Source organism: Capricornis sumatraensis, chromosome 20 (assembly GCF_032405125.1).
Source record: "Capricornis sumatraensis isolate serow.1 chromosome 20, serow.2, whole genome shotgun sequence".
NCBI lineage: Eukaryota > Metazoa > Chordata > Mammalia > Artiodactyla > Bovidae > Capricornis > Capricornis sumatraensis.
This window is the reverse complement of record NC_091088.1, coordinates 20,811,526-20,831,065: the sequence shown is the minus strand read 5'-3', so window position 1 is coordinate 20,831,065 and position 19,540 is coordinate 20,811,526. Positions and strand designations below refer to the sequence as shown.

The window sequence follows — 19,540 nt, the reverse complement described above, 5'->3', positions numbered from 1 at the left end:
ATCCCGTTATCACCAAAGAGCAAACCTCGAGTTTTACAATGATGAAAGTTATCTTTCAGAGGGAAACAATTTGATCTGGAGTCTTTATCAAGTAGACATAAATATAGATGATTAAGAGTGTTCAAGTAATCACTCTGTTCCTGCATTTTTTTAAAGAAGAGTTTTCAGGTACTAAAAATATTAGTAAATCCCCAATATGTTTAAATAATACTTCTTTAGCCTTTGGTCTTGGTTAAATGTATAAAACTTGGCCTTTGATATAACTTTAATGAGTGCCTGCTGGGTACCAGTACATAGTATGTGTCCTGCTATGAGCATACACTCATTGACATTATGAAACCAGAAATCCAAGTGAAGATTTATTTCTGCAAATATTTTTATTGTGTTTTAAATATCTAAGTCATTAGTTTTAAAGTCAGTTTATATAGCTGAATTTTCCAAATTATCAGGTCAATCCTTGGTTTTAAGAATTATAAGTCAATTGGGGATACTCTTAATGGAAGCTAATAACTAGGTTTTCTTATGTTAGGCGTAACACCACTTAACCATTTCTCTCAGTAGTGATTCTTCTATGCATAACAAAATGTGGGTCCAGTTGTAATCAGGATAAACAGTAATGATAATGGAACAAACATTGTTTTGAGTAGTTTCAGTTCAGTCGCTCAGTTGTGTCCGACTCTTTGCGACCCCATAAATCGCGGCACGCCAGTCCTCCCTGTCCATCACCAACTCCCGGAGTTCACTCAGACTCTTGTCCATCGGGTCAGTGATGCCCTCCAGCCATCTCATCCTCTGTCGTCCCCTTCTCCTCCTGCCCCCAATCCCTCTCAGCATCAGAGTCTTTTCCAATGAGTCAACTCTTCCCATCAGGTGGCCAAAGTACTGGAGCTTCAGCTTTAGCATCATTCCTTCCAAAGAAATCCCAGGGCTGATCTCCTTCAGAATGGACTGGTTGGATCTCCTGGCAGTCCAAAGGACTCTCAAGAGTCTTCTCCAACACCATAGTTCAAAAGCATCAATTCTTCGGTGCTCAGCCTTCTTCACAGTCCAACTCTCACATCCACACATGACTGCTGGAAAAACCATAGCCTTGACTAGATGGACCTTAGTCGGCAAAGTAATGTCTCTGCTTTTCAATATGCTATCTAGGTTGATCATAACTTTCCTTCCAAGGAGTAAGCGTCTTTTAATTTCATGGCTGCAGTCACCATCTGCAGTGATTTTGGAGCCCAAAAAAATAAAGTCTGACACTGTTTCCACTGTTTCCCCATCTATTTCCCATAAAGTGATGGGACCAGATGCCATGATCTTTGTTTTCTGAACGTTGAGCTTTAGGCCGACTTTTTCACTCTCCACTTCCCACTTTCATCAAGAGGCTTTTTAGCTCCTCTTCACTTTCTGCCATAAAGGTGGTATCATCTGCATATCTGAGGTTATTGATACTTCTCCCAGCAATCTTGATTCCAGCTTGTGTTTCTTCCAGCCCAGCGTTTCTCATGATGTACTCTGCATATAAGTTAAATAAGCAGGGTGACAGTATACAGCCTTGACATACTCCTTTTCCTATTTGGAACCAGTCTGTTGTTCCATGTCCAGTTCTAACTGTTGCTTCCAGACCTGCATACAGATTTCCCAAGAGGCAGGTTAGGTGGTCTGGTATTCCCATCTCTTTCAGAATTTTCCACAGTTTATTGTGATCCACACAGTCAAAGGCTTTGGCATAGTCAATAAAGCAGAAATAGATGTTTTTCTGGAACTCTCTTGCTTTTTCTATGATCCAGCGGATGTTGGCAATTTGATCTCTGGATCCTCTGCCTTTTCTAAAACCAGCTTGAACATCAGGAAGTTCACAGTTCACATATTGCTGAAGCCTGGCTTGGAGAATTTTGAGCATTACTTTAACTAGCATGTGAGATGAGTGCAATTGTGTGGTAGTTTGAGCATTCTTTGGCATTGCCTTTCTTTGGGATTGGAATGAAAACTGACCTTTTCCAGTCCTGTGGCCACTGCTGAGTTTTCCAAATTTGCTGGCATATTGAGTGCACTTTCACAGCATCATCTTCCAGGATTTGAAACAGCTCAACTGGAATTCCATCACCTCCTCTAGCTTTGTTCGTAGTGATGCTTTCTAAGGCCCACTTGACTTCACATTCCAGGATGTCTGGCTCTAGGTGAGTGATCACACCATCGTGATTATCTGAGTCGTGAAGATCTTTTTTGTACAGTTCTTCTGTGTATTCTTTGAGTAGTTTAAGATGTGGTAAATAAAAGTTAACTTGACTGCTTTTGGAATTAGTTGTGTTTTAAACTTTACAGCAGTAAAAATGCAGTGTCGTAAAATTATCTATGTACTTTTTACATTTTAGAGATTATTTTTTATAATCATAGCCGTTGAATACATTTTGTCATGTTAATACAGTTCTATCCATGACTACTTAATTAGGCTTCAGAGAATTTGACAGAACTGACCTGTTAAAAATCTGGTGCATATGGTATAAAGTAAGAATACAGTGAGAAAGGCATCATGGGTAAAACTGTTCCATTAAAAATGAATTGAGAAAAAAGCTGAAAGGGTAAAATGTCATCCATGATCCCACTACCCAGATCCCTATATCTTTTAAAATAAAGAGTATTTTCTTTTTTAGATTAGCTTTATTTGCTCACCGTGAAGATGGACCTGGGATCCCAACAGATATTAAACTTTTTGACATATTTTCACAGCAGGTGGCTACAGTAATACAGGTTTGTATGACTTTTTTCCTAAGTTCTAAAAACTTTCATAATTCTCAGCTGATAGTCTTTTAGTAATTGTTTAAAATAAATTCCATGGTTTTCTGAACATTCCAGTCTCGACAAGACATGCCTTCGGAGGATGTTGTATCTTTACAAGTCTCTCTCATTAATCTCGCTATGAAGTGTTATCCTGATCGTGTGGACTATGTTGATAAAGTTTTAGAAACAACAGTGGAGATATTTAATAAGCTCAACCTTGAACAGTAAGTTAAACATTTTTATAAAAACCTTTGTAAAATTTTGTTGTCCCAGATTTGTTTTTCTTCCGCAGTTATTTTTTAAAATGTTAAGAGTTCATCTTGTTTTCTAAGCATCTGTTAGATTGACATGCCTGGTACTAAACAGCACAGAAAGCGGCAGCTAATTGCTTGGTTGTGTACAGTGATCAAGTAGTGACACTCGTAGACCATAGGCATCTTTAGAGACCCGTGTCTCCATTCAGACCCCTTTGTATATAAGGGTGAGTTAGTATTGCCATAAGTAGTCTCCCACAGATGAGTAAATTATGAAAAAATTAGGGATGCATGTATTTTTTTTGGGTTTTTTTTGCAATCATATGGACAGTAGCCTACTAGGTTCCTCAGTCCATGGAATTTTCCAGGCAAGAGTACTGGAGTGGGTTGCCATTTCCTTCTCCAGTGTATGTGTTTAAGATGTGAGAATTATATTGGTTTAAATGTTTCTCTGTTTTCAGCTTTGATTGTGATACCAGGCATAGTATGAATAGTCTGTTGTGTGCTTGCATCTTCCTCAGCTATGCTGCCCTAGTCCTGTTGCATCCTCTAGGGACCACTTGCACAGCTGTGATCTTGTTCTCTTTTCCCAGTAGTCCCTTTACTGCCCCATCCTCCCCTGCTTCTGAACATGAGTCAAGCTAGGCCCCTCCTCGCCCTGTATTATCATTTCATCTCACATAATCTTTCTGTTTTCCATCTCTCTTCCAGTGGTTTAGTTGCATCTGGAAGATTTTTTTTTCTTTTACCTCTTTTTCTTTTGTCACTCTCATTTTTTGTGTGAATCAAAAAACATTCCAGATCTTAAATAAATTTTGTATCTTTATCTTCCCCACTAAGTGAATTTTAAAGTAAAATTAGAATAAAGAATTTGAAGTCCCAACCTCTAAAGGTCTTATAAATGCCTGGATATTCCTCAGTCACCCTGGAATGTTCCTAATTTTATCCTGCTTTTCCTTATTCACCAACACCTGATGCAGAAGAAATAATTGATGTATTATGTTCTTGAATTGCTAGTTTTGTGTGGATTTTTCATCCTGAATATACAGTACTTATTGACTGCTCTAGAAACCTAACTACCACTTAAAATACTTCCCTTAGAAATACCGCATTTTAGACAGTCTTTTTTAACTCCAGGTATACAACCTGCTCTGGAGAAGGCAATGGCACCCCACTCCAGTACTCTTGCCTGGAGAATCCCAGGGATGGGGGAGCCTGGTGGGCTGCAGTCTATGGGGTGGCACAGAGTTGGACACGACTGAAGTGACTTAGAACCAGCAGCAGCAGCATACAACCTGTTCATGAATTGTAGACCAGCATAACCTATCGTATCTATAGGACTTTAATAGATGAATAAATGTGTGTGTGAAGGTGGACATCTGATAGACCTCTCTTGGAAGTCACTGGGGTATTTTGGGATGGTGTGATTCACTTCAGCCATCTCCTTTAATATGTAAATGAAAATTTTCAAATTTTTATGAATCAACTGCTGTTTGTGTATATAAGAGGTTAATTTATTCACTAAAGGACTGCTGTTTTTCTTTTGACAGTATTGCTACCAGTAGTGCAGTTTCAAAGGAGCTCACCAGACTTTTGAAGATTCCTGTTGACACTTACAACAATATTTTAACAGTCTTGAAATTAAAACATTTCCACCCACTCTTTGAGTATTTTGACTATGAGTCCAGAAAGAGCATGAGTTGTTACGTGCTTAGTAATGTTCTAGATTATAATACAGAAATTGTCTCTCAAGACCAGGTAAGAGAATACTGACATGCTATATATTAAGAAAACAGAGACAATGTAGTTATGGTTTTACACAATGAGATGGACACATGAGATGGGAGGGGAAGGTCATTTACTACTAAAAAATAGTTATAAGTAGCTATTCATTATATAAATAAGAAGATTGGAGATGTATAAAGAAGAAAATTTAAAATAACTATAATCCCACAGGAAGAGAATAACTGCTCTTAATCAACATTTGGTCTGTCTTTCTAGACTTTTATCTGTATGTGTACCAACATACATACACTTTCATAAAGAAAAAAAGGAATTAAGTTATTGATACTGTTTTGTAACTTTACGCAACTAAAAGCACTTTTGTCAGTGGCATCATGTGCTGATTGTTTCACCCTAGTCGGTTTCCATGTCTTCCATACTACAGGTGGATTCCATAATGAATTTGGTATCTACACTGATTCAGGATCAGCCAGATCAACCTGTAGAAGAACCTGACCCAGAGGACTTTGCCGATGAGCAGAGCCTTGTGGGCAGATTCATTCATCTTCTACGGTCTGAGGACCCTGATCAACAGTACTTGGTATGAAGTAACTCTTCTTATACCCCTTCAACAGCTTCTTGTGAAATCATATGTAGATGTGTCTCAAATAGTTTAATCCAGCTTGTGGTATTAAAAGGTTTCAAAAGAATTGAAACTGAGTAAGAGATTAACTGGACTTTTACTTTATGGTTAAATGCATTAATTGTAAACTTCTGGAGCTTATGAAGAACAAGTTGGTTGCTGTAATTTCTTCTGAAGACTTCTTAGGAATTGTAGAAAAGTCTATCTTCCTTCAGTTGGGTATCCGTCCATTAATCATTCCATGTTTATTTTCTTTCTGAACTGTTGCTTTTAGAATTGTTGAGTTGTTTTTCATAATAAACTTTTAAAGTATGAGCAACAACCTTTATATTCAGTTGTGTTATGTTTCCAAGGTTTGCACATAGAGGTTGTGTGTGTTTGCCACATTAAAAATGTGTGAAGACTTTAAAATTGCCTTTTGCTTAACCCCCTTTTCCTGGCAAAAAACAATCAGATGAGATTCTCCCTTTCTTTGTCGTTAGTCCTTAATAAACCTTTGTGAAATGAATAAAACATGTTGCCTGAGTAGGATATTGGTGACTGATACTGGATAATTTATGAAAGGAGGCACAGATAGTGGCTTAATTATTGTTTGGGCAAAGTTGTTTAGCTGTTGTTGGATACATGGGACTGTTAGTCTGTTGTAATGAAGAACACCTTAGTTTGAGGGTGAGCCCTGACTTCTTGTGTTGACTTTGTCATTTGTACTCCTTCATAACCATTGTGAAAAAGAAGCTGATTTCTGTCTGTAGTGTAATAGTCTTTGACTTGGGTTAGTGTCAAGCAGTCTGTGCACTGCGTGTGATCTGACCTAGTGACTGGCCTGCTTGTTCAAATGTTTTAACTGATTGCCTTTTATTTCTGTGTCATGCACATACATAGCCTATGTGGGTTTTCATTTCTCATTGCAAATCAAAGTAGAAAGTGTGCTTTCCACCTGTGACCAGTTGTTTATGCCATGTAAAGAAACACCTTTAAAGTGAGGATCGTTACCTTTGACTTTCTTAAGGGGGAATGCATTCTCTTCCTATCCATCTACCATTATCAAAGAAATTTACAAAACTTGAATATGTCACACACTGTGTCTCCACGTAGTAAAAAGTATTTCATGAATTCTTGTGGTTTTTCTGAAACAACCAGTTGTTTCCTAATGGCTCTTTAAAGTTTATTACCATTTTCATGACTTAAATGGTCTTAATATTTTCCTGAAGTAAGAGGCATGATATACCAGCAATATGCATATTTTTTATATTATAATAGTAGCCAGTATTTTGAGTACATGCAATGTGTTAGTACTGATAACACTGTACATCTGTTATTTGGTCTTCCCAACAACCTGAGAGTGAAAATTATAGTTAAGAGAAGGTAAATGGTAATTTTCCCAGGGTCACACAAATAGTAAGTGTTAGAATCTACGTTTAAATGTGTCTATCTTCAGAGCCTGTGCTCTTTATCAACACAGCATACTTTTTACATGTGTATGTGAAAATATATTTAACTCTGTATCTGCCCCTGAGAAGCTCTGTAAGTTAGGACAAGTTATACAACCTCGCTGAACCTCAAGCTTTCCCCCATTTGTGAGATGGGCTTCCCGGGTGGCTCAGACAGTAAAGAATCTGCCTGCAATGCAGGAAACGCGGATTCGATCCCTGGGTCACGAGAATCCCCTGGAGTAGGGAATGGCGATCCATCCAGTATTCTTGTCTGGAGGATTCCATGGGCAGAGGAGCTTGGCGAGCATCTGTCTCTTGGGCGATGGTGATGACTTGGCAAGAAAAGAAATGTAAGAGTATACCATAAAAACTGTATTCAAAAAACGGTAGCAATCATCATGATTAGAGCTCTCATTTAATTTTATAAATAATTATAGTGTCTATAATTACACAAAAGATTAATGGGTTTTGTCTCTTTGTTTTGGTCAGATTTTAAACACAGCACGAAAACATTTTGGAGCTGGTGGAAATCAACGGATTCGCTTCACGCTGCCACCTTTGGTATTTGCAGCTTACCAGCTGGCTTTTCGCTACAAGGAGAATTCTAAAGTGGTGGGTTTACTTTTAAGTATGTCACTAATTTTTTCCTCTGTGTGTATATTTTACTTTATTATGCTAGAAAATTTCAAACATGTACAAATAGAAAATGGTGTAATAAAATCCCAGTTTCAATAACTCAATTCATTACTAGTCCTGTGTTAAGTATTACTTATAGTGATGTTGATAGATTACATACTAGTTGAGGAATCACATTAAAAAAACACTTAGAAATGAAAGATTCAAACAGTTTAAATGATGCTGAAGTTTTTCCGGTGTCTAAAGATCACTTGGGAGACATTGATAAGTTTTTCACAGTGACTGAAAATGCTTTACTTTTTCAAGAATGATTTTATTTTCTTGGAGTCTTTATAAAGTACAAGTTCTGAAGTGAGGCAGTAGTCTCGTTCAGAGGTTGCAGTACATAACAAGTAAGATCTAATAGTGGAGAAACAATAATTAATAGAGAAACAAGGTACATTCAGTAGACCTACCAGCATGACGTAGCATGCCTTTGGCCAGTTTTTATAAGGCCGGCCTGTCATGTAATTCCTTTTTTCCCAATACTTTATGGATACATGTTTGGAAATGTAACAATAAAGAAACCAACTAGCACATTACTATCTGCCATACACTGTGCCAAGGACTATAAACTTGGATTATTGCATTTATTCCTTGTAAAATTCTGTGACTGTTACCCTCTTTTAAAGATGGAAAGAATCAATTGCTTTAACATGAAATTTGTATGGTCAAACATGGATAAAATATTTAACCTCACTGGTAATTCTAATAGTGAACTTATTTAAAAATTAAACTGGTAAAGAAAAAAGAAAAATGTTCAGCAATGGCAATGGTGTGATGTGAATTCATTCTCATCTAGTAATGGTGGGAATGTGAATTACTGCAGTGTTTCTAGAAAACTCTGGCAGTATGTAACTACAGCCTTAATAAACCCAATATTTCCACTTCTAAAAATTTATACTAAGGAACAAATTAAGGACTCAATAATCCTTTGTGTTTATAGACCATTTGTTATATTACATTTATTTCCAAAAGAAAATAAATTATGCTGTATCCTTTTTATGGGACATTTTCTAGTGATTAAAATGATTTTAAATAATTTTAATATCATGAGGAAAATCATGATAAAATAAGTGGAAGAAAAGAAGTTGAATACAAATTACATGCAGCACTGAGCCCAGTTTAACTCTTCTCAGTAAGTACTTCAAAGCAGAAAACAAAACCATACCCAGAGGATCCCAGTTACATAATATTTGCATAGGAAAAAGAAAGGAAGACATTAACATCAGAATGCAATTAGTGATTATTGCTGGGTGGTAGATTTAGGGATGGTTTTTAAGAATTTTAAAAAAATTCTTTTATGTATTTTCCAAATTTTGTCCAATTTGGGAGTATGTTGCTTTTTCTGATAGGGAAAAAAAAAACCAAATATATAAAAATTGCAAAGCGAGTGACCTCAAATGGTTGTTTTGAGAAGGCATCCTGCTTGATTTACTTGTGGACTCCACAGAAGAGACAGGAAGATAGTAGGAAAACTGTGAACTCAGCTTTTACCACTTTTCCTATTTGTTCTATAAAAGTTTTATTTAAAATGAATATTCTTAAGTTAATCTTGACTTTAAGGTAATTTAAATTATTTTTTCTTTTTTTTAGGATGACAAATGGGAAAAGAAATGCCAGAAGATTTTTTCATTTGCTCACCAGACTATCAGTGCTTTGATCAAAGCAGAGCTGGCAGAATTACCGTTAAGACTTTTTCTTCAGGGGGCTCTAGCTGCTGGAGAAATTGGTTTTGAAAATCATGAAACAGTAGCATATGAATTTATGTCCCAGGTGATGATCTGCTCTCTTTCTAGGATGAATCTGTTTGCTCTGTTCAGTCACTTGTTATGTTAATGATGTTAAGTTATGCTATGTTATGTTTTATGTTAATGATTGTGGTGCACATGGATTTACTCTTAAAATTAAGCACCCCTTTCCCACCGTCTTGATAGGAAATACTGTGCTTCTTAATACTGTCATTTTATTGACTGGTTTGGAGCAGAAAAATTGATCAGAATTACTGGACACTGCTTCCCTGGTGGCCCACACGGTAGAGTCTGCCTGCAGTGTGGGAGACCTGAGTTTGATCCCTGGAGAAGGAAATGGCAACCCATTCCAGTATTCTTGCCTGAAGAATCCCATGGACGGAGGAGCCTGATGGGCCACAGTCCAACCACAAAGGGTTGGACACGACTGAGAAACTAATCCTTTCATACTTTCAATGAGCTTGAGGAGTTTCAAGCGTGTCATGGTAAAACTTTCATGAGGAAAAAAAAAATCCCTTTGTTAATTCAGTTTGGAATCTCTGGATTAAAAGTTAAAGTAAGTTTCTTTGTTGCAGCTTGTCAGCATCTTTGTTTTGAGGCTCTCCAAGCAAGGGCTCATGTATATTCTAATCTGAACTACTCACAGGATGAGGCTTTGATGGAAAGTAACTTTGGAAAATGCTCTAATACACAGTTAGTCTCTAAAGGTCATTTCTGCTTTGTGTGCACCAGGCATTTTCTCTGTACGAAGATGAAATCAGTGATTCCAAAGCACAACTGGCTGCCATCACCTTGATCATTGGTACTTTTGAGAGGATGAAGTGCTTCAGTGAAGAAAACCATGAACCCTTGAGGACTCAGTGTGCTCTTGCTGCATCCAAACTTCTGAAGAAGCCTGATCAGGGCCGAGCTGTGAGCACCTGTGCACATCTCTTCTGGTCTGGCAGAAACACAGACAGAAACGGAGAGGAGGTAAGATGGGAGGTCATTCCTGACCAGCAGTGTTACAGGGGAGAGGATCATTGATAGGGAATGGCTGCTGTGGCTGTGTGCCTTGGAGGTGAAATAGGTAGAGTGCTTAGACACCTGACAGGAAATTTCTTTGTTTTGTTAAATGAAATGAACCGTAATGTATAGAGAGTTACATCCTGTGGTGAAGCCTCCACTTTGAGGATTTTGCAACATAACAAGTTTGTACCACTTCCTTTTAAAAATACACAAAATAAATATAAAACATTTAACATATAAATATATAAAACAATATATTTGTTTTAAAATATTGCTGTGTACTTTAAAAACTGAAGAGGATTTAAATTTGTGTCCTTTTAAAATATGAAAGAGCCATATTAGTGTGTTTATTTCTTTGTGTGAAATGGGACATTGGTAATTCATTTCTCTCTTTAGTATTTTTTCTTTAATACTCTTCACTGCCTTTTTTCTAGCTGCATGGAGGCAAAAGGGTAATGGAATGCCTAAAGAAAGCTCTGAAAATAGCAAATCAGTGCATGGACCCCTCTCTACAAGTGCAACTTTTTATAGAAATCCTGAACAGATATATCTATTTTTATGAAAAGGAAAATGATGCGGTAAGTGAATAGTAAATTGTTAGTGAAATAATATTTTCTTTTCCTATTCTTAGGTTTGACACATACAAAAGTTTATTATTTTGATACTTTCTTTTTTTGTTTACAAGGGTCAGAGTTTGGAGAATCCACTTAGTTGGTCTCTTTCATTCTCTAAAGTTCTCTGTCTATATGGATGGCATCTAAGAGAAGAGCTCACTATGTGCAAGAAAATTCTTATCTCTTTTGCTTATGAATATTTTATAAAAATAGTTCAGTCGCTCAGTCATGTTCAGCTCTTTGCAGTCCCATGGACTGCAGCATGCCAGGCTTTCCTGTCCATCTCCAACTCCTGGAGTTTACTCAGAACCCATGTCCATTGAGCCAGTGATGCCATCCAACCATCTCATCCTGTGTCATCCCCTTCTCTTCCTGCCTTCAATCTTTCCCAACATCAGGGTCTTTTCTAATGAGTCAGTTCTTCGCATCAGGGGACTTTCAGGAGTCTTCTCCAACACCACAGTTCAAAAGCATCAATTCTTTGGCACTCAGCTTTCTTTATAGTCCATCACATCCATACACAACTACTGGAAAAACCATAGCTTTGACTAGACAGACCTTTGTTGGCAAAGTAATGTCTATGCTTTTTAATGTGCTGTCTAGGTTGGTCATAACTTTTCTTCCAAGGAGCAAGTGTCTTTTAATTTCATGGCTGCAGTCACCATCTGCAGTGATTTTGGAGCCCCCAAAATAAAGTCTGTCACTGTTTCCCCATCTATTTCCCATGAAGTGATGGGACCAGATGCCATGATCTTCGTTTTCTGAATGTTGAGCTTTAAGCCAACTTTTTCACTCTCCTCTTTCACTTTCATCAAGAGGCTCTTTATTTCTTCTTCCCTTCCTGCCATAAGGGTGGTGTCATCTGCATATCTGAGGTTATTGATATTTTTCCTGGCAATCTTCATTCCAGCTTGTGCTTCTTCCAGCCCAGCATTTCTCATGATGTACTCTGCATATAAGTTAAATAAGCAGGGTGACAATATACAGCCTTAAGTTACTCCTTTCCCGATTTGGAACCAGTCACTCTGTTTAAAAAATGAAGAAGAATTTACAAATGCTGAATAGTATTTATCACAAGTATAGAGTGATTCTCAAATGAAGGATTGATCAATATTTATAGGTTAAATAAAATTTTGCTTTTGTTCTTTTATTGGTTTATGAAGTTCTTTTTTTCCATTAAGTGTTTTTTGTTTGTTTGTTGATGTTTTAGATAAATAGCCAATAGTTTTTCCTGAAGCCAGGGATCATGTTCTCACATCTCTCTTTTTTTTTTTTTTTTCATAATTAGTCTGGTAACTTCTAAGGGTAACAAAAGCTCTTCAGGGTGTTCGTATTAAATTACATTATCTTTTATGGTACATACTTGATTGTGAAATTATATGTATTCTTTTATAGGTCACTATTCAGGTTTTGAATCAGCTTATCCAGAAGATTCGAGAAGACCTCCCAAATCTTGAATCCAGTGAAGAAACAGAGCAGATTAACAAACATTTTCATAACACACTGGAGCATTTGCGCTTGAGGCGGGAATCACCAGAATCTGAAGGGCCAATTTATGAGGGTCTCATCCTTTAAAAAGGAGTCAGGCTCACCATCCTCCTTTCCATACACATCCAGTAAGGGTTTTATTATACTAGGCTTCCCTTCCATAGATTGTGCCTTTCAGAAATGCTGAGGTAGGTTTCCCGTTTCTTACCTGTGGTGTGTTTTACCCAGCACCTCCGGACACTCACCTTCAAGACCTTAATAAAATTATTCACTTCATAAGTGTTCAGGTCTGTCTGCTCATCCTAAGTAGCATGATTGATCTGCTATTTAAAATTCCTGTGATCTGTTTAAAAGAAACGAAAAAAGCCAAAAAACCCCCACTTATCTCTGTTACTAATGAAGTGCCCCTTCCGTTTTTTTCTGTTTTGTTTCACTGTTGAGTGTATAATTTCCTTCATTCCTTGGAAGTACTAACCTGAAAGTATCTTTGTTCTGAAATTAATTTAGAGGAAAGGAATACTGTATGTGAAATTCAGCTTGGGCCTCTCCCAAAATGCAAGATCAGGCCATGTGATATTTCAGGCCATATTTTCCCTAAAATTAGAGAATATTAATGCATGTTTGAGGATTTTAAAGCACCATGGTCTAAACCAGAAGCTATATTTTGCATATTTGGACTCAGCCATCCATTAAGAACTTATGTTGTGTTCTGGACATATTTATCAAAATAATTTTGTTCTAAATAGTATAAAATAGAAAATTCGTGATCTATATAATTTATGTATAACCTTCATTGTTGTAAATTTAGGGGGAAATGCATCATACAGTTATGATTTTTTTTCACCGGTGAAACAATAAAGTTGCTATTAACAATTTTGGACCTTTTTCCTTTCATGCTATCTATTTTAAATTTATTTATTTTTTAACTGAAGGAGAATTGCTTTATAGAATTTTGTTGTTTTCTGTCAAACATAGACATGAATCAGCCGTAGGTGTCCCCTGCTTCTTGAACTTCCCTCCCATCTCCCTCCCCCATCCCACCCCTCTAGGTTGATACAGAGCCCCTGTTTGAGTTCCCTGAGACATACAGCAAATTCCCATTGGCTGTCTATTTTGATTCATAAGAGGAACTAGTGGAGTGCATTTGCAGTTTAATGTACATTGTTGTTAACCAGTGAGTGGGTGCTAGGTGCGTTTTATTTCCGGCAATAGTCAACTCTTCCCCAGCTGTACTATGCCACTCCAGGTAGCCTCCTTGAAATGGGTGAAGAGCTACCCTCCTGTGAAGAAAGCTAATGGTCTGTTACTGGTATTCTTTCATGTATGAAAGCAAACATCTTGAACATCTCCCAGGACACATATACATCATACAGGTAATTCACTTAACATCCATGTGTGCAACAGCACTGTGTTACACTGAACTTCCTCTTCCAGCTTTTAAGTACACACTGTAACTATGTACTCATTCAGTGTTTTTACTCTTGACCTATTAATTCAGTCCCCACTGTAGTTCCTGTAGGTGGCACTGAGTCACAGTGGTTAAGAGCAGAGGCTTTGTCTGGAGTCAGGTGGCTTGAATTCAAGACCCAGTACCATTTAGCTAGCTTTTGTCCTGGGCAATGAACTTAACCTCTGTGGCCTCAGTTTCTTCATGTGTAAACTGGGACACTTGTACCACAGAGGTGGCATGACCCTATGTATTAATACATCAAGCTCATATAAAGTTCTTAGTGTCTGACTTAAGCCCTCAGTTGTTGTATATCATTATCACTGGGTATAAAAATATCTGTATCAAAGCATGGAATAAAATTTACTGATCTTTTCTGCCCTCGTATCTTTGACATTTGGGAAAAGTTCTGAGATGGTGAGAGAGAACTAGAGAATTAAAAGTTCTCTGAAGATTTGGGAGATGGATATTTCCCCTCAGCTGGGCTGCCATTCTGTAGAGCTTTTCAGAGTAAATCACCGAAAGAGAACACCCACTCTTCACATGGGTCAATGAAGAATGTTTAATACTGGTAATTCGGTGACTTTAACCATATTTGCAATGTACACAAAGCCTTAATTCAGGGTAAAGGAAACCTAATCTCCTGCTGGGAGCCACCAAGGGAGATGCCACCCATGACAAAGGTCATGCGGAGAAGACCTGATAGGCAAAGGCGGATCAGGGTTCGAGGGGCTCCCAAGACCTCGAGCATCTACCCCAAACCAGAATCTGTCTGTCTTACTATTTTGTGCCTTTCACCAACTCTTCTGACATTAACAGGGGGCTATCCCCGACCACCTTTCTCTGGAGAAAATCAAACTTAGGGCTCTAGCTAATAAGTCTCTTGGACATGAAAGGAATATTTCAATTCAAACTCCCTCTGTTGGCATTCTAGCTTGCTTGGCAGGTTTATGCAGACTCTTGCAGCTATGCATATGATTGTTCACAGCCTCCCAACTGTGAGAGGCATGGGAAGCCTAAAAATATAGAGCCTTTTGAAAAGTTAAAAAGTAAGAATAGTGCTGGTGTAGGATTTCATTGTTGAGCCAATGCTTGCTGCTAAGTTCCCATATCTCTTATCCACCGTGCACCTGGGAGTGCATTAGTTAACATAGTTGGAATTTAAGAAAAACAAGCAGTAACCTTGGAATTAACCATATCAGACCTTTGAGCTAATTGGTTCTTTCTTTCTTGTAACTCACTGCACCTTTGCTCCGTGAGAAATGTAACTCTGTTCAATACTTTCTGAGGCTGACATAGATTAGAAATATTTTTTAAAAAAAACCAACACTTGGAGGGAAAATAAGTTGAGCAGCCTTTATCAAAAGAGGGTCATAAAATGTCCACAGGCCTCCAAGGCCAGAAGATAATGTACACAACATTGTTTATGGGAAAGGTATGCAGAAAATATCCTGGTTTCGATAAGGACAAAACAGATGTAATGTTTGGGCTGACTCTGTATGACCTTGCATCTTTCATTTCTCTCTATGTACAAGTCAAGGTATAAAAGTCCCTTTTGAAAATAAAGTGACGGACCAGGACCAGGACCAGTTCCACAAAAGCCTGGTTCCCCCGTGTCTTTCTTTCTTTTTCTCTCTTACTCTCTTTTTCAGGCTGATCCCTTGAAGCATAGAGGCTCTCTGCATTCACTTATCTGCCTGGGCTTCTAAGACCAGAACGGGAAGGCACGCTGCGTCTTCACTCCCTTGGGAGACTGGGAGGGCGCCTGCGGCCTACGTGAACAGAGAAAGTCCCTTGTCTTGGGGCTTTATTGGCTTTCCGTGTAAACCAAGGAATATCAGCCTCTTTGTCTCCTCCATTTTCTTATCTGCAACATTCTTTTTTTATCTCTCTAAATCATTCATTCGCCAACACCGTCACACTCCGGATACCCTGGATCCAACCGGGGCAAGACCCCGGTAATCTCCAACGGAGGATCCAAGCAATACGTACTCTGAGCTTCTGGAAATTTAGAAAATGCCACTTTAGGCCATGTTGGTACTTGGGAAATGATTTTGGTTAAATATTCTGAATATAAGAAGCAGTACTAGGGATAGGAGGCAAGGATGAACAGTGACAAAAGGGGTGGATCTTATCTAGCTGTACTTCAGTCACTTGAAGACATTAAAAAAATAATAACAATAGATGTAAAAGACCCAGGCCACTCTCCACAGCCATGAAATATAACTCTTTTTTTTTTTTTTTTTTAAAAAAAAAGCTTCCCAAGTGGTTTCAGACTGCAGCTGAAACTAAAACATTGTGTGGAGCTCACAGAATCTACTTATGAGAAGAGGCCAAACCTTGCTATTTTCTAATCAAAACTGAACATAGATTACTTGTACAAAAGATGAATCATGATGAAAGGAATCAAAGGAAAGTTACTCTTTTCACTTCCGTTTTTTTCCCCTTCTCATTTAAGATGAGTCTCTGCCCCTGCTGATTACTTTCTTTGGGTCTTATTCCCAGGTACATAATGCTGGCAAGAAACCTTAGTTTTTACATATCTTACAAGAGGGTGACAACCAAATGAACTAGTAGTTCAAAGTCCATAGGGCTTTCAACCTCCCAATTTTCTGATAAGAGAAATGACTCACAGAGGTGCTGTGATGGTCTGTGGACACTCAATGTGTGAGTGGCTAAATCAAGAGTGGAACCAGGTCTTCTGACTCCTGAGCCAGCATAAAAGGTACTCCTGTGAGTGGTCACTAGTGATTGCCCAAGAAAACCCTGTTCTGCAGCTGTCAGCCCTGGAAATGCAGAGGTAATCCCTTATTCAGAAGCAAAGACCCTTCCCACCCAGCACTGTCCTGAGGGAGGCAGCCATGAACTCTTGACTAGGGAAGGCGAGAAACCACTTGGCACCCACATCACATTTCCAGTGGGCTGGAATTTGAATCTTACCTCTCGCTGAGGTTATATTACCCAGAAAATAGATCTAGTGCTGTCCAGATCAGGCACTGGGAATACATCAAACAAGACAGGCCTCTGTCCCCTTAGAACCTGGTTTCTAAGAGGAGGCACACGCACAGATCCAGAATACAGTGTCAAGTGGTGGTAAGCACGAGTATCACAGGGAAGAGGGGCTGGAGAGGGCCAGGGCTGTTCCATGACATGGGTGACGCAAGGAAGGCCTCTGGAGGGGATGACAATTGAACAGAGGCCTGGAGAAACTCAGGGTGAGCCTATACATAGAACACTGGGTGGAGAGATAAAGGCACCTTAATAGGACTTGAGAGTTGCATCCCATTCTGAACCATATCCTCCTTCATGGGTCACAGCCTTCTCATGGTGAAGGGACTCGCGGAACTCAGTGAAGCCATGCCGTACAGGGCCATCCAAGATGGACAGGTCACAGTGGATGGTTCTGACAACATGGTCCATGGGAGGAGGAAACTGTGACCCACTCCAGTATTCTTGCCTCAAGAACCCTATGAATAGAATGAAAAGGCAAATGGACATCACCAGGTGGTCAATACCAAAATCAGATTGATTATATTCTTTGCAGCTGAAAATGGAGAAGCTGTATACAGTCAGCAAAAAAATGCCTAGAGCTGACTGTGGCTCAGATCATGAGCTCCCTATTGTAAAATTCAGACTTAAATTGAAAAAAGCAGGGAAAACCACCAGGCAATTCAGGTAAGACCTAAATCAAATCCCTTATGGTTATGCAGTGGAGATAGCAAATAGATTCAAGGGATTATATCTGGTAGACAGAATGTCTGAAGGAAGAACAGATGTGTAATATTTTACAGGAGGCAGTGACCAAAACAACCCCAAAGAAAAAGAATTGTAAGAAGGCAAAGGGATGGTCTGTGGAGGCTTTACAAATATCTGAGAAAAAGAAGAGAACTGAAAGACAAAGGAGAAAGGAAAAGATTTACCCAACTGAATGCAGGGTTCCAGAGAGTAGCAAGGAGAGATAAGAAAGCCTTCTTAAGTGAACAATGCAAAGAAAGAGAGGAGTACAATAAAATGGGAAGATAAGAGATCCCCTCAAGAAAATTGGAGAAATCAAGGGACCGTTTCATGCAAAGATGAGCACAATAAAGGACAGAAAATGCAAGGACCTAACAGAAGCAGAGAGATTAAAAAGAGCAAGAATACACAGAAGAACTATACAAAAAAGGTACTTACTTGGTGGCTCAGATGGTAAAGAATCTGCCTTCAATGCAGGAGATGCGGGTTTGATTCCTGGGTTGGGAAGATCCCCTGGAGAAGGAAATGCTACTCACTCCAGTATACTTGTCTGGAGAATTCCATGGACAGAGGAGCCTGGCACGCTGCAATCCGTGGGGTTGCAGAGAGTCAGATATGACTGAACAACTAACACTCAGTTCAGTTCAGTTCAGTCGCTCAGTCGTGTCCAACTCTTTGCGACCCCATGAATCACAGCACACCAGGCCTCCTTGTCCATCACCAACTCCTGGAGTTCACTCGAACCCATGTCCATCAAGTCGGTGATGCCATCCTATATAAAAAAGGTCTTAATGAACTAGATAACCATGATGGTGTGATCACTCACCTAAAACCAGACATCCTGGAGTGTGAAGTCAAATGGGCCTTAGGAAGCATTACTACAAGCAAAGCTAGTGGAGGTAATGGAATTCCAGCTGAACTATTGAAAATCCTAAAAGATAATGCTGTGAAAGTGCTGCACTCAATATGTCAGAAGATTTGCAAAACAGCAGTGGCCACAGGACTAGAAAAGGTTAGTTTTCATTCCAATCCCAAAGAAGAGCAATGCCAAAGGATATTCAAACTAATGTACAGTTGCACTCATTTCACATGCTAGCAAATTAATGCTCAAAATCCTTCAAGTTAGGCTTCAGCAGTACATGAACCAAGAACTTCCAGATGTACAAGCTGGATTTTAGAAAAAGCAGAGGAACCAGAGATCAAATTGCAAACATTCATTGGATCATAGAGAAGCAAGGGAATTCAAGAAAGACATCTATTTCTGCTTCATTGACTATGCTAAAGTTTTGTGTGGATCACAATGAACTGTGGAAAGTTCTTAAAGAGATGGGAATACCAGACCACCATACTCGTCTGCAGAGAAACCTGTATATAAGTCAAGAAGCAGTAGTTAAAACCTTAAATGGAACAACTAACTAGTTCAAAATTGGGAAAGGAGTATGTCAAGTCTATATGTTGTCATTCTGTTTAACTTATATGCAGAGTACATTATGTGAAATGCCAGGCTGGATGAATCACAGACTGGAATCAAGATTGCCGGGAGAAATATCAACAACTTTGAATATGAAGATGATACCACTCTAATGGCAGAAAGAGAAGAGGAACTAAAGAGCCTCTTGATGTGAGAGAAGAGAGTGAAAAAAACTGGCCTAAGACTCAACATTCTAAAAACCAAGATCATGGCATCTGGTCCCATCACTTCATGGGAAATAGAAAGGAAAAAAATGGAAGTAGTGACATTTTATTTTCCTGGGCTCCAAAGTCACTGCTCATGGTGACTGCAGCCATGAAATTAAAAGACGCTTGCTCTTTGAAGAAAAGCTATGAAAAACCTAGGCAGCACATTAAAAAGCAGAGACATTACTTTGCCGACAAAGGTCCATATAATCAAAGCTATGGTTTTTCCAGTAGTCATGTATGGATGTGAGAGTTGGACCAGGAAGAAGCCTGAGTGTCAATGAATTAACGCTTTCCAACTGTGATGCTGGAGAAGACTCT

At 38.7% G+C, this 19,540-nt stretch overlaps 1 protein-coding gene across 1 annotated transcript in view; it reads left to right on the top strand.

Annotated features, from left to right (window-relative positions):
- Positions 1 to 13,200, top strand: part of VPS35 (VPS35 retromer complex component) — a 28,971-nt gene extending 15,771 nt beyond the window's left edge. Inside the window, exons 9-17 of the mRNA XM_068991882.1 lie at positions 2,646 to 2,742; positions 2,848 to 2,996; positions 4,577 to 4,784; positions 5,194 to 5,349; positions 7,314 to 7,436; positions 9,096 to 9,275; positions 9,983 to 10,222; positions 10,693 to 10,836; positions 12,268 to 13,200. Coding sequence (XP_068847983.1) covers positions 2,646 to 2,742; positions 2,848 to 2,996; positions 4,577 to 4,784; positions 5,194 to 5,349; positions 7,314 to 7,436; positions 9,096 to 9,275; positions 9,983 to 10,222; positions 10,693 to 10,836; positions 12,268 to 12,447 — 1,477 coding nt within the window. The 3' untranslated portion in view covers positions 12,448 to 13,200. The remainder of the gene's footprint in view (positions 1 to 2,645; positions 2,743 to 2,847; positions 2,997 to 4,576; positions 4,785 to 5,193; positions 5,350 to 7,313; positions 7,437 to 9,095; positions 9,276 to 9,982; positions 10,223 to 10,692; positions 10,837 to 12,267) is intronic.
- Positions 13,201 to 19,540: the final 6,340 nt, after the last annotated feature.